The following is a 12856-nucleotide window of genomic DNA, read 5'->3' on the forward strand; positions in this document are numbered from 1 at the left end:
TATGCGTGTACCATTTTCAGCTCGCCCAGTCCGTACTTCACCTTCCCCACGCAATGACGAACCAACGGCTGGCCCCGACACTGTTGCCTAACTGTTGACGCCCAACCATTGGAGGACGAATCTAACATTCTGCGGCTGAGATTTCAATGTCAGCAGTCAATCGTGTCTCCCCGCTTCGGGCTCCTCGACACGCCTACCTAGAACATGGTGTTTCTCTTATACGACAACGACTACCAACGGTCGTCGAGGCACCGAGTTCTCAATTGCCGGCTTGAACCATTCATTGCTCCGTTCCCTCAGGACCATGGTCCGCGCGCAGGGCATATCGCTGCTGGCTGAACCGAGCGATGTCAAGCCGGAGCTTGAGTCAGTCCACCATTCCAATCTCTTCCATCATAACCAATTGCTGCAGTTCATTTGTTAACGTGCTTTACTGCATCATCTTCATCCATGGTTTCAGCGGTCATCCAAGGTTGACTTGGACCCTGGACAAGAAGAAGGCTGAGAAAAGAAGGAAAGCAAACAACGACACCCTGAGTCGCGATGTTCCCAGCAGCGGACAAACTGCAGATGTCTACTGGCCAAAGGACCTGGCCCCAACAACACTACCATCTGCCAGGGTTATGACGTTTGGTTACGATACCAAGATACGACATTTCTCTCAAGGCCAAATCAGCAAAAACACCGTTTAAGACCATGCTCGGGAACTCTTGGAGCAACTGAGAGACAGGAGACCGCCGGATGCGAATGCATCTCGCGCGCTGGTCTTCATCGCACACAGCTTGGGTGGGCTAGTTGTCAGAGAAGCCCTCGCTCTGGCCAGTCAGCATCGGAATGACCAAGCCAGTAGCAATCGCTACGATGATGTCTTCCGCTCCACTGTAGCCATCATTTTCTTTGACACACCGCATCGTGGCGCGGACCCGCGAAGTGACTTCCATCGCATCCTTTCTGGCTTTGCTCTTCGACTTGGCGTCGATGTCAATGACCATATCGTTGACGCCTTGATGCCTAACGTGAACAACCTGCAGAAACAACTCAGTCTGGACGAGTTCAAGACGCTCGCAGCACAACGAGGTTGAATCGTCTACACTTTCCAGGAGGAGTATGGGGTGTCAAGTCTCTTCAGCAAAAAGGTGAGCGACTGTACATGTACCCTACCGCTTTGCAGCTGTAGCTGATTCCAGGCTCAGATTGTTGAGGATCATTCGTCTCGCCTAGGACCGCCAGTGAACGAAACTCTAAGACGGATCAGTGACAACCACATGGACATGTGTCGGTTTTACGGGTTGAACGACCCTGAGTATGAGAAGGTGGCGAGTTGCTTGCAGGAGATCCTCAAAGAGATACGCCATCCACCAACCTCTCGGGACCACGCTTTCCGTGTGGAGCCTGAGATTTCAGCACCGGACCTTATCTCAGAGGGTGACTCAACGAGAATTGACAGGCACCAGGCGTCTGCGGCACGACCTCTGGAGATGGACAGCCGGCCCAAATTACCCCTACTGTCGCCCAATTCAGAACCCACTGTCTCGCCTTCAGACGACTTTCTTAGGGAAAAAAGGAGGCAGAAGTAAAACTGGTGGAAAGTCTGAGCTTCGATCAGCTTGGCGCACGATTCCTCAATATCTCGGTGACTCATGGGATCACGCGTCAGTGGTTTCTGTCAACGCAAGAATATGACGACTGGCAAAGGCCGGGAAAGCACAACCCTAATTCATGGTTTCTTTGGGTCAAAGGAAAGCCAGGGACTGGAAAGTCGACACTCATGAAATACTTGCACTCGACGCGACGACAGGGCGAATCGCCGGGGATTTTGTTGTCGTTTTTCTTCAACGTGAGAGGTTCGCAGCTGGAACAGTCGACTATTGGTTGGTATAGGGCACTTCTATTCACCTTACTGCATTCCAGAGAGGATCTTTGGTCATATCTGGATCATCTTGGTAGTGCCGGAACTGGGTACATTCTCAACAACGACTGGACCGTCGAGTCACTCACTCAGACATTTGCACTGGCGGTTCAACTAGCATGGACTCAGTTGCACCAACCCATTGAGATTTGGATAGATGCACTTGATGAGTGCGATGAAGATGAAGTCCGGAAGATGGTATCTTTCTTTGAAGACTTAGTCGACTTGGCTGATCATCAATCCATCGATCTGAAGATATGTTTTGCCAGCCGACATTATCCGTCAGTCACCTCCGTGAAGGGAATCGATGTGGTCTTGGAGCGTCAAGAGAAGCACAACGAAGATATAGCTCGGTATATCGAGGCCAAGCTTCACGTTCGGGAAGATCGTGCAGATGGAATAAAGGCCGAGCTACTACGGAAAGGCTTCGGTATCTTCCTCTGGGTTGTTCTCGTCGTCGATATCCTGAACCGAGAGTACGCCAGAGGAAATGTCATGGGTCTTAAGAAAACGACTCGACGAGATCCCGGCAGATCTCCATTTAGTATTTGAAAGCATTCTGACAAAAGACAACAAGAACATGGGAGAGACCATCCGATGCCTCCAAATACTTTTGTATTCTACACGTCCCCTAAAGCCGCCCGAGCTTTTTGTCGCGGCAACTCGAGCGATGGAACCCAAATCTCCCCTTCAGCGTTGGGATCTCAATGAGCCCCCTATGACCCCAGAGGACCTACAACGCTGGGTGGACAATGCTTCTCGTGGGTTGGCACAAGTCACACGGCCCAGCTCAAGACTAGATGATCAAAATTCTCACCAAACCACCTTTAGGAGTCGGAAGTCCACAAACGCCGACGATAAGAAGATGGAACACATGTCGTACCATGGTTATTACAAGCACGATAAGTTCGAAATCACCGAAACTGACAACCCAGTGGCTAAAAGAACTGAAGATGATGGTCCGTGGTATGAAGCACCTGGATATTCCGAATACTCAGCTGACTTCGAACTAGATGCATCCGACACGATTATGCCGTTGCCCCGGCGCGTTCCGATATATACCAGGGGTCTGCATTCAACACTTGCACGACCATCAAGAGGTGCTACGTCTTCAAGAATAAACGGCCTGGGCTCTGTAAACCGCCGACTCTACGGTTCAAACTCAGCCGATGACGTAGCGGTAGAGTCACTCCCTCGACAATGGTTAAAGGAAGGACGGGTACAACCGTATCAAAGGCCGACACGTCCAAATAAGGTCCGGTTGGACGATAACTACACTCCAACAGTTCAGTTTATCCATGAATCTGTTCGTGATTTTCTACTAGGCAAAAGTGCCACCAGATATCAATGGACTGGCCTCTCAAATTTCGGGGCCCTTGGTACAGGCCATGAAATGCTGGAGGATCTCTGCATGGACCACGTTCTTGCAGCATATTCTGTGATCGATTCTCCCGTTGAATACAAGGCGGAAGAATACCCTTTCGTACCCTACGCTATACATAACCTATTTGCCCACGCGGAGCGGGCCTGTGAAGTCGGAGTCTCACAAGACAACCTTTTTCAGATGTTTCCACTCCACCTCGCAAGGTGGCATTGCCTATGGCGCATCTTCAAAGTAAGCTCGGTAGAAACGACGAAACTTCACGGAACATCGGTTATTGAGGATCTCGAGGACACACCGCACTTGCTCCATCTTCTCGCGACGCTCAATACTCACCATCTCATTTGTGCTCACCCGAACCTAGGCCGCCAGTTTCGACGGGTTTACACGTCATCTCGGGGGCACATACACACACGTAGCCCCTGGGAAACTGCCATTATTACCCACAGCTTCGAAGCACTCCGAGAACTTGTGAATGCTTCAACAACTGATCCTTCAACCAAGCTTACCTTGGAAGAAGTTCGAAGTCGGGTGCAGGCGCTACGATATAAGCACTACGCTCCGCAAAAGCTTGAATTGACGGCTGGTGGCTGGTGCAATACAACAATACTGCTTTCGTCCTTCGGCCATTGCCAGTTGCTCGAGAGCTTTCTACTGCAGATCGGAGAAGATGAATGTCGATGTGGTATCAGCAAGAATCTTGAAATCCCAAAAAGATGCGAAAACAACTTGGGCAACTCGTGTTTGGAAACAATTCGCCAAATTGTCAACAACACGATTGTTTTGGCCGGACTGCCTTGTTTTATGTTACGACAAATGAAATGGGCGAGTTACTGCTGGCCTACGGGGCTGATCAGCGGGCGCTGGAAAGACAGCTGTACAGAGATGAAACTGCGCTCCATTTTGCTCTGCGAACCGACAATATGCATCTTCTACGATTTCTTCGCGAGCTACATCTTCTTGTAGTAAAGTCACCACCAGTATATCAAACCATCAATCTCGACCGCGCACATGATTCGCGGCTCAGTCGTGACAAGAAGGCGACACGGCAAACGGACGTATCTCGCGGACATGGCCAAAAGAGATTGAGAAAGTTTGACTCTAATATCAAAGATGGACTCGGTCTAACACCTCTCAGCTGTGCGGTGCAGCTGAAGAACGTGGCGATGGTAGAATTCCTGCTCGATGGATGGCCGGAACTGGATCCAAATATACCCGACGACCGGGGAATGACACCCCTTGCTTGGGCAGTTGTGTCCAATAAGAACAAGACTGTCAAACTTCTCATCACTCGTTGTCCAAATGTAAATCCAAACGCCACCATTCCCGACGGCCTAACGCCCTTTTCTTATGCAGTCGCATTGAGGTTCGACTCTATTGTGGAACTTCTCATCAAGCATTGTCCTAGGCTGGATTCCAACCTGCCGGATATCGACGGCCGAACACCACTCTCTTAGGCAGCTCATGGTTTTTAGCGGGCCTTACCTTCCCCCAAGATGATACAGGACATCCTTACCAACCCTTTGGTGGTCCCGGACCAGCAGGACTTTGTGGGTAAAACGCCGCTACGGTGGGCAGCCGAAGGACATCGGGGACGCCTGGAGTCCATCAAACATTCAAGTTATCTTCACCAGTTTGTTAAGAAGGATGGAAGGGGACACAGCTGCGCAAACCCGGCTTCACATATGCATGGATCCATCTTTAACCATTCAACTATAAGCATAGAAGGAGCAAGCCTAAACGCATGTAGAACCTCACGTCCGGTTCTATCAATCCTATCATTTCCCGGGAATTGGCGCTTCAAACGCGATGGCAATGGCAATGACAGGCTTTTTCGGGTTCTCCGCCTGCTTCTTTCTACGAAGAAGGTGAATCCTTTCCGCAAAGCTGCAGACGGCCTCAGTCCCTTTGACTTTCTCAGCCAACTTCCAACGCTCCTGGGGCTACAATGGGATGAGGAGGCTCGTAATTTATGGCTGGAAATGATGGAGTGCATAGCATGCACATGGCCTTCAGATATTCCCGAGAACTTTCACCAGGACCTGGACCTGGTCAAGTCTACCTTACCTCAAGACTAACCAAGTCCACAGCCAGACCAGGGGAAGTTATTAGGGTCGAGACCTAGCTGCAAATCTCAGGTCTCGAGGACAATGACCGGAATATTCCAATCTAGGTCTAGGCGGTAAATGGCAAGCTGATTACAGTATCTTACGGAGATTCCACTGGTACTCGGATGCAATTAGCTCATCCAAAGGATACCTCTAGGTGCTTCTGCCACTGCAATTAAGCCCAAAGCCGATGTCAATCTGTCCACTGATCTCTTATCACCAACCGGATCCCAGTGCCTTCACCCCGGCCTATTCAGCCACCCTAACGACCAATTTCCCACCACTGATCTCTCCCCTCCTCATCCTATCCAGTCCCTTATTAATACTCCCCATCCCTTGCTCAACATCAATAATCTCCGGCGCCTTCACCAGTCCCTCAGCCAATAACCTCTCCAACCACTGGCACAACGCTCCTCCCACCTCTGGCACTTCGTGAAACAGCTTGAATGGTACCGTATGGAACAAAGTTCCCTCCGGTGCTGTCTGCTTGGGCAAGCCAGTAAGCCCAATCAGGTGTGCGCCCAGGAGTGTCTCCTCCTTAGGTGTCCCCGGCGGCGACGGTGGCGCCTCGCCAGCCGATAGAGGAGGCGAGTCAACATTATCCGGCGAAAGCGCATGAAGCAGCGAAGTAGCGCTCTCGCGACCGCGGGTGTCCACGCCAAAACGGAGTTTGCCCTTCAAGTTCTGGCGGATGATTTGTACTGCCCGTTCAGGGTCGTGGCTATCCACCAACAAATCGGCCTTGAGTACCTCGTGGTTGGACAGTCTCAGGCCATGCTTGGCTTTATCGACTATCGTCACGACTTTCAGACCGGCAAGCCTAGCTAGTTGGATCGTTAGGTTGGCACTTGTTGAGCTTCCGCCCCATACGGCTACCCAGTCGCCTGCCTTGGCGCGCTCATGGGAACGGATTCCGTCGAGGCATTCGGAGCGGATGTCCTCTGCTAGGGAATCTTGGGGCACGGAGGAGCGCAGCAGGGAGAAGAGATCGGGGCCGGAGAGGACGGAGGAGAAGTCGACGCCCATGCACACGCCGAGGGAAAGGGCGGCGGCGACGAAGGCTACGCCAAGAGTGGAGCCCTCTTCAGGGGAGAGGGAGGGTGGAATGCGGACGGTGTTGTAGTCGAAGGAGATGACGTATTCTTGATAGGTAGCTTTGCGGAGGTCACGGTAGTCGGTGGAGATGGCGAGGACCTGCGAGGTGTTAGTGGTGAATCATGGGATACATGGAGAAGACGATGGGAGGGAAGGAAGAGGGTGAAATGAAAGTTGGATGAAGATGGGACGATGAAGAGAGAGATGAAGATGAATGAGATGAAAGCAACATACCCTATCCCTTGGCCTAAACCTCGAGTCTTTCCTAGAAGTCTGAACAACTTCACCTGCACACTCACGACCAGAGATGTATGGTAGTTCAGGAATGGCAAAGTTGAAGTCACTTCAGGAGTGTTAGCAGCCGTTGGTCATTTCCCAATCATGGGACGATATGAAAAAAACTCACGGTGCCTTCCAATCAATGGGATTAAGCCCAATGGCCTGTGTCCTCACAAGCACATCGTGCTCACCCTCTAATTGTGGGACGGGATAGTCCTCTGTGAGCTGGTATGGTTGCTTTGGCGCGTGCAGAAGGAGCACTGTCTGCTTCTCTGGTGTTGGTAAAGGCTCCATGTCTGTGGTACTGGTGCCGTTGATGACAACGTCCTCTTCCGGTAGTTGCTCTTGCTGTTCGACGTGCTGTGCTTGCGGCTGCTGGCTGTTCTTGGTAGGCGACGAGCTGTTTTTGCGGAGCTTCTGCAGGGACAAACGTTTGATGAAAGACATGATGATAGGTAATGCTCGAGTCGGGTTGCTGCTCAAGCTGCTTGCGTCATCCAGGGTCGAAGTGTAGCAATCGAGTAGTGTTCAAGTAGTGTGCGTCGGAGTACAAGACTGGTACCTGAGTGACTTCCGTCTCGTTGTTTCTGGCTTGCTGTGACTTGGTGTACAGTAGCAAACAACAACGTGAAGGGTCGAAAGTTACAAGATTTTATAAACCCTCTGAGTGAAACGGAAGGGGAAATCGACGGTCCTGGCCGGAAGAGACCTAGCCACCGGTTGACCGGATCGAACTCAACACGAACATGGACACTCCGGATCATCTCCGTCGAGTGCCTAACAATCCGGTCTAGTGTTGAATTGCGCCATCTCGGTCGGATTCGACTCAATTGATGTGCACCATCTCTTGGGAAGAGCCAAAGGGATGTCGGTGGACAACCACCACAACTGGTTGCCCACCTTGATTGCAGCTCTGCAGCTCATCCAGTCTCACTCTGGTATAGGAACGACAATGGACCCCCACTCACTCCGGCTTGTTGGTGCCATCATCGCCAACGGTAGGACGGGTACCGATAATCGGGAGCAGGGGCAACAAGTTCGCATGCAGTGTGCTGTAGACTGCAGACTGCAGAGTGTCCTTCTGTTCCGCGATGCTGTGCAAGGGGGAAAGGGGGGGGCGTTGATGGCTGTCAATGTCCCGTGCATGTGTCCACGGCAGCGCCAATCCCTCGGGTATCATTACAAAGATGCTATCTCCGCAGTGAGGTTAGCGATGCTGACAATGGGTTAGGGCGGGTTGTAGTTAGTGTCAGGAACAATGAAGCACTTGGCGAGAGGTCGGGGTTGCTGCCGTGCTGATGAGCACCATCCCCGCGTCAATCACGCAATCGCCTCCACCCTCCCGGGCAACCGTTTCCGTTCGAGCACGACATGGACACCACAAAAACGCGGTCGCAATATCGACTATCACGACACTCTTTGATATCGTTGAGTGATTGATATAGCGTCTTGGTAAAAAAAGCAGTTTGGGTTGTTCTTTATAATCGTAAATCCGCCCTGGTCGTCGTCGTCATCATTGATCGGTTGTTTTGTTTATTAATCTGGGAGAAAGTCAACAAACCCCTTTTTGCGGAATTCTTGGCGACAAACAACAGCGACGTGCATCAACAAACACTTGAGCGCAAAGTAAAACATATCCTCACACTCCATCCACTGGAACCAAGACACATCAGCAGCCATGTCGAACCAAACAGGCGAGTCAGGCCACACTGCTAGGCCCAAGAAGAAGCTCATCATCAACGCCTTCGTCGAGATGTGTAAGTCGCCTAATCCACTCCTTGACCCACTCCGGCCCACTTGACCCCTTTTCGACCGCTGTCAATCATGGAGCAAGAAAGAAAACAAACACCACCAACCCATCAACTGGATGCGGATCAATGACTTGCAACTTCACTTTGCCATCAATGACCCTGTCTTCACCATGAATCAAATCCAAACCCACTAACAACCCCCCCTCTCCAACAGGCTCCGGCCACCAATCCCCCGGCCTCTGGCGTCACCCTTCCGACCAATCCCACAACTTCACCTCCGTCCATCACTGGGTCGAGCTGGCCAAGCTTCTCGAATCCGCCAAATTTCACGGCATCTTCATCGCCGACGTCCTCGGCGGCTACGACGTCTACCGCAACTCTCTCGAGCCCGCCATCGTCTCCGGCGCGCAATGGCCCGTCAACGAGCCTTTGTCCGTCGTCCCCGCCATGGCGGCCGTGACGAAATCTCTCGGTTTTGGCGTCACCGTCAGCACCAGCTACGAGGCTCCCTACCACCTCCATCGTCGTCTGGCGACGGTTGACCACTTGACCAATGGCCGATTGGGGTGGAACATCGTCACCAGCTACCTCGATAGCGCGGCGAGGAATATTGCTGGAAGGGAAAAGCAGGTGGCGCATGATGAGCGTTATGAGCAGGCGGAGGAGTATCTGCGGGTTATGTACAAGCTTTTTGCGTCCTCCTGGCGAGACGATGCTGTTGTGCTGGATCGTGAGAAGGGAGTGTACACCGACCCTGCGGCCGTGAGGCAGATTAACCACGAGGGCAAGTTCTTCAGCGTTCCCGGGCCCGCGATCGTGCAACCTACCCCTCAGAGAGTCCCATTACTTTTGCAAGCTGGAACTTCGAAAGCTGGCAAGCTGTTTGCTGCACAGCACGCCGAAGCCATCTTCGTGAGCTCGCATGCGCCGCAGGTTTGCGCGAAGAATATCGCGGAGGTGAGGCAGTTAGCCCGTGAGAAATATGGAAGGGATGGGAACAAGATCAAGGTGTTGAGTCTGGTGACGCCGATTCTTGGAAGGACCGAGGAGGAGGCCAAGGAGAAGTTGGCTGATTACAGAAAGTATGCGAGCACGGAAGGTGCGTTGGCGTTGTTTGGTGGGTGGACGGGCATGGATTTGAGCAAGTATGGGGATGATGAGGAGTTAAGAGAGGTTGAGAGCAATGCTGTTAGGTGAGTTGTTCTCGGTTTCCTTTTGATGGGGAGATGATGGTTGGCTGACTTGAGATTACCCAGGTCGACTGTGGACGCCTACGCCAGGTTCTCTCCCCCTGGCTCCAAGTGGACAAAGCACACAGTTGCTGAGCACGTTGCCATCGGCGGTAACGGTCCCATCATTGTGGGCACACCAGAGCAGGTGGCTGATGGTCTTGAGGCATGGATCAACGAGGCCGATGTTGATGGCTTCAACTTTGTAAGTGATCCGCTTACACGTTAATTAATTGGCCCCTGTATCACAACTAATACCAGTTCAGGCCTATGCCCTCTTCCCCCAATCTTTCCAGGACATCATCGATCTTCTGCTCCCCGAGTTGCGAAAGCGTGGTCTCTTCTGGGATGACTATGATGTTCCCGGGGGAACTTACCGTGAGAACTTCTATGGTGCCGAAGGCCAGAAGTATCCCTTGGAGGAGCACGTTGCTTCGAAGTACCAGTGGAAAGCTGGTGTGTCGGCTGAGGAACATAAAATTCCGGAGTTGTAGAGAGGAAGAAGGTCCAATACCGTGTGTTTTAACCATCAGAAAATATGAATACAACTTCTTCCATCCCGATTCTGATAATTTCAATTTACGTGCTTTCATCCTCATGTCTTCTTGTTTCATATTGGGATGTCATTCCTGAGTGCCGAGTCCTTCACTATCTCGCCCCCTAGGTGGTCACTGAAGGTGTACGGAACCGCACGCTTGGACAAGAACAAGAATCTGAATGATTTGACAAGTACCTAGAAGTGTGTGCCTCTTTGAGGGTATAACATAGCTACCTTATGCAACCCACCTCATTGATGTACAATAGCTGTGTCTGGTACAAGAGTCCTGTTTGGGCTTGACAGCAAAGTCGAACATGTACGGCAATGAACAGTGATTCATGTTGCAGCTGAAAATGACCTCATATTACTTCGTGGTATCTGTCTTTGTAACTTTGTCTTTCCATCATTACACCTTGACCGTCTTCTCATTACCGCCCTCATCACCCGAACTTGTCCCAGAACTGATAACACCCTTTTCATCCACCCTTTCAATGCTCGCTGGATACGACTCATCTCCTACCAACGGTCGATGAACGCCAAAATGTCTGAGAAGATGCCAAGCAGGGTAAATAGCGACCGCCCATATGGCAAAGCTCATGTACACACCGCCAGCCTCCGTGAACAGAGTCAAAGACTCAAGTCCGTAGCTGAGAGCCTCCCAAGCGGACTCGGTGCCGCGGATGAGGGCAGCATAGCGGATGATCTCCTCATCGGTTTCCGCAATGTTGTGAACAATGAAGTACCTGTTCCAGTCAGCTGTTAGCCCAATTCCCAAAAGATATGAAGGTGACGGAAGAAAACTCACAAGAAAAGATAGTTAAGCTGAAACCCCATAGCCAAAAACACAAACACCCCAAACGCCGCTCCAAACCCGGGCGTCGTCCAATCAAAAGTCGGCTTCGTCTCCTTGAACCTCGTCACCAAGACCGTTGCCCACGTCCACCACGCGCCCTGGATGACGACCAGCGTCCAAAACGCTACCCTGCTCCTGATCTTCAGCGAGATGCTATTCCGATCTAGCCACCAGCCCAGAATATTCCCGCCGATAACGGGAACAATACCTGACATCAGCGACCCCAGCGCACGCGAGCGCACGGAGAACCACATCGCCAAGTAAGTAAAAAACACAGACTCGGAAAATACGGCGTTGCCGATCCAGAGGAGCAACAACAGGAACTTTTTCGTAAAAAAAAGCTTCGTGGTAGCCTTAATCTCCAACCACGGATTCTGGGTAATTGTCAAGTCCACTTTCTTCCCGTCCTTTCTTTCGACTTTATCAGGGCTATTAAGAAAGAACCCGATAAACGGGCCAGCAGCTTGGATGGCGATGAACACCAGGAAGACGGTATACGAAACCTGCCCGGCCTTGTCGTTATTGGCGTTGAGACCGAGGTTGATGGCTCCTCCCAACATTTGCCCGAAAAGCTTGAAGGAGAGCCAGTACCCAAGGGCTTTGCCGCGGTTCCACGGCTCCGGGTAGGCGATGGCGATGGAAGCCTCGGCGGCCCAGAAGACGCCGGCGGAAATGCCGCAGAGGGCGGCGCCGAGGAGCACGAGCCATTCGTTTCCGTAGCGGTTATTGGTGTAGAGGCCCGCGGCGAAGGGGGCGAATCCGATGCTGTACCGTAGGTCATGTTTTGTTAGAACCATTATGATGATTGAAAAGGGGAATGGGGAAAAGGAGAAAAGGGGAAAAGGGGAAAAGGAGAAAAGGGGAAAAGGAGAAAAGGGGAATGGGGAATGCAAAGAAACATACCACCCAAAGATCAAAGCACCCTTCACACCAACAAAGTACATCAAGGCACTGGACAGGTAACTCGAAAGAACCATGAGACAGAAAGTGATGGCGTTGGCGGCGTTGATGAGGTTTGGGGAAGCGGCTCCGCCGGCGCCGAGGGAGTTCATGGCGGACCAGATGCCGGGGCAGGAGAAACTGCAGAGACCGACAATGGTGATGTTGAACATTGATGAGCGGTACCATTTTACTGTATTCTGGTGTCAGTGTTTCGTTTCCATGCTGAAGAGACGGAAGTACATACCTGGATGTTGCTGGTCCTTGGGAGGTTCGACTTCGCTCATATCTCGGTGCGGCAAGCCCGAGGGGAACTCGTCCGGAAGACCGGACGACACCATTTTGATGGTGATGTTTTGTCTGTGTCTGTGGTTGTCCTGCTGTTTGAGGTCTGTTCTTCAGAGACGACGGACAAACGAAGAGGACTGAACCAAAGATCGAACACAATGCTAGAAACAACAACTAGAGCTAAGAAGTAGCAAGTAAAAAGTAAACAACCCGCTAGATGTATTTATCCCCTTCCTCCTTATTTCACTGCAATCTCCTATGTACCTACTTCCCTTCCTCCACTGCCGTCTACTGTGGTTACTGCATGCATGGAAAATCCTTTGCCCCTCCCTTCCCTCCATGTTGCATCACCAACGATGATGAGCTAGGTACAATCCCACTCTGATGGTGGATCATGGCCGGACTTGAGTTTACAGACCGCCGAAAGTCTGGTTCATCTTAGGTGACAGTCATCTCCAGTCCGTGTTGTCCCCGTACCATATCCTG

General features: G+C 51.6%; 4 protein-coding genes across 4 annotated transcripts; 2 read left to right on the top strand and 2 right to left on the bottom strand.

Moving 5' to 3' along the window:
* Window positions 1-304: 304 nt before the first annotated feature.
* SMAC4_08551 (uncharacterized protein) lies at window positions 305-1082 on the top strand (the record flags this gene model as incomplete). The annotated part of the gene is made up of 2 exons (XM_003346001.1): window positions 305-366; window positions 731-1082. 2 exons carry the CDS (start codon window positions 305-307, stop codon window positions 1080-1082), a joined length of 414 nt encoding a protein of 137 aa, XP_003346049.1.
* Window positions 1083-5647: 4565 nt separating this feature from the next.
* Window positions 5648-7219, bottom strand: SMAC4_08552 (uncharacterized protein; the record flags this gene model as incomplete). Its single annotated transcript, XM_003346002.1, has 3 exons — window positions 5648-6592; window positions 6728-6836; window positions 6900-7219. The coding sequence occupies 3 exons, from the start codon at window positions 7217-7219 to the stop codon at window positions 5648-5650; spliced, it is 1374 nt and encodes a 457-aa protein (XP_003346050.1).
* Window positions 7220-8059: 840 nt separating this feature from the next.
* Window positions 8060-10348, top strand: SMAC4_08553 (uncharacterized protein). The gene is made up of 4 exons (XM_003346003.2): window positions 8060-8529; window positions 8738-9716; window positions 9780-9957; window positions 10019-10348. Exons 1-4 carry the CDS (start codon window positions 8451-8453, stop codon window positions 10244-10246), a joined length of 1464 nt encoding a protein of 487 aa, XP_003346051.1. The 5' UTR covers window positions 8060-8450; the 3' UTR covers window positions 10247-10348.
* Window positions 10349-10696: 348 nt separating this feature from the next.
* Window positions 10697-12423, bottom strand: SMAC4_08554 (uncharacterized protein; the record flags this gene model as incomplete). The annotated part of the gene is made up of 4 exons (XM_003346004.1): window positions 10697-11033; window positions 11096-11908; window positions 12047-12275; window positions 12330-12423. 4 exons carry the CDS (start codon window positions 12421-12423, stop codon window positions 10697-10699), a joined length of 1473 nt encoding a protein of 490 aa, XP_003346052.1.
* Between the last annotated feature and the right edge of the window lie 433 nt (window positions 12424-12856).

This window comes from Sordaria macrospora, chromosome 6, assembly GCF_033870435.1.
Source record: "Sordaria macrospora chromosome 6, complete sequence".
NCBI lineage: Eukaryota > Fungi > Ascomycota > Sordariomycetes > Sordariales > Sordariaceae > Sordaria > Sordaria macrospora.

Excerpts from the sequence above, each read along its gene's own strand:
- SMAC4_08553 (XM_003346003.2), top strand. The coding sequence starts at position 8,451 with ATGTCGAACCAAACAGGCGAGTCAGGCCACACTGCTAGGCCCAAGAAG. Across the intron at positions 8,530-8,737 it reads CAACGCCTTCGTCGAGATGT|GCTCCGGCCACCAATCCCCC; the intron begins GTAAGTCGCCTA and ends CCTCTCCAACAG. Across the intron at positions 9,717-9,779 it reads GTTGAGAGCAATGCTGTTAG|GTCGACTGTGGACGCCTACG; the intron begins GTGAGTTGTTCT and ends GAGATTACCCAG.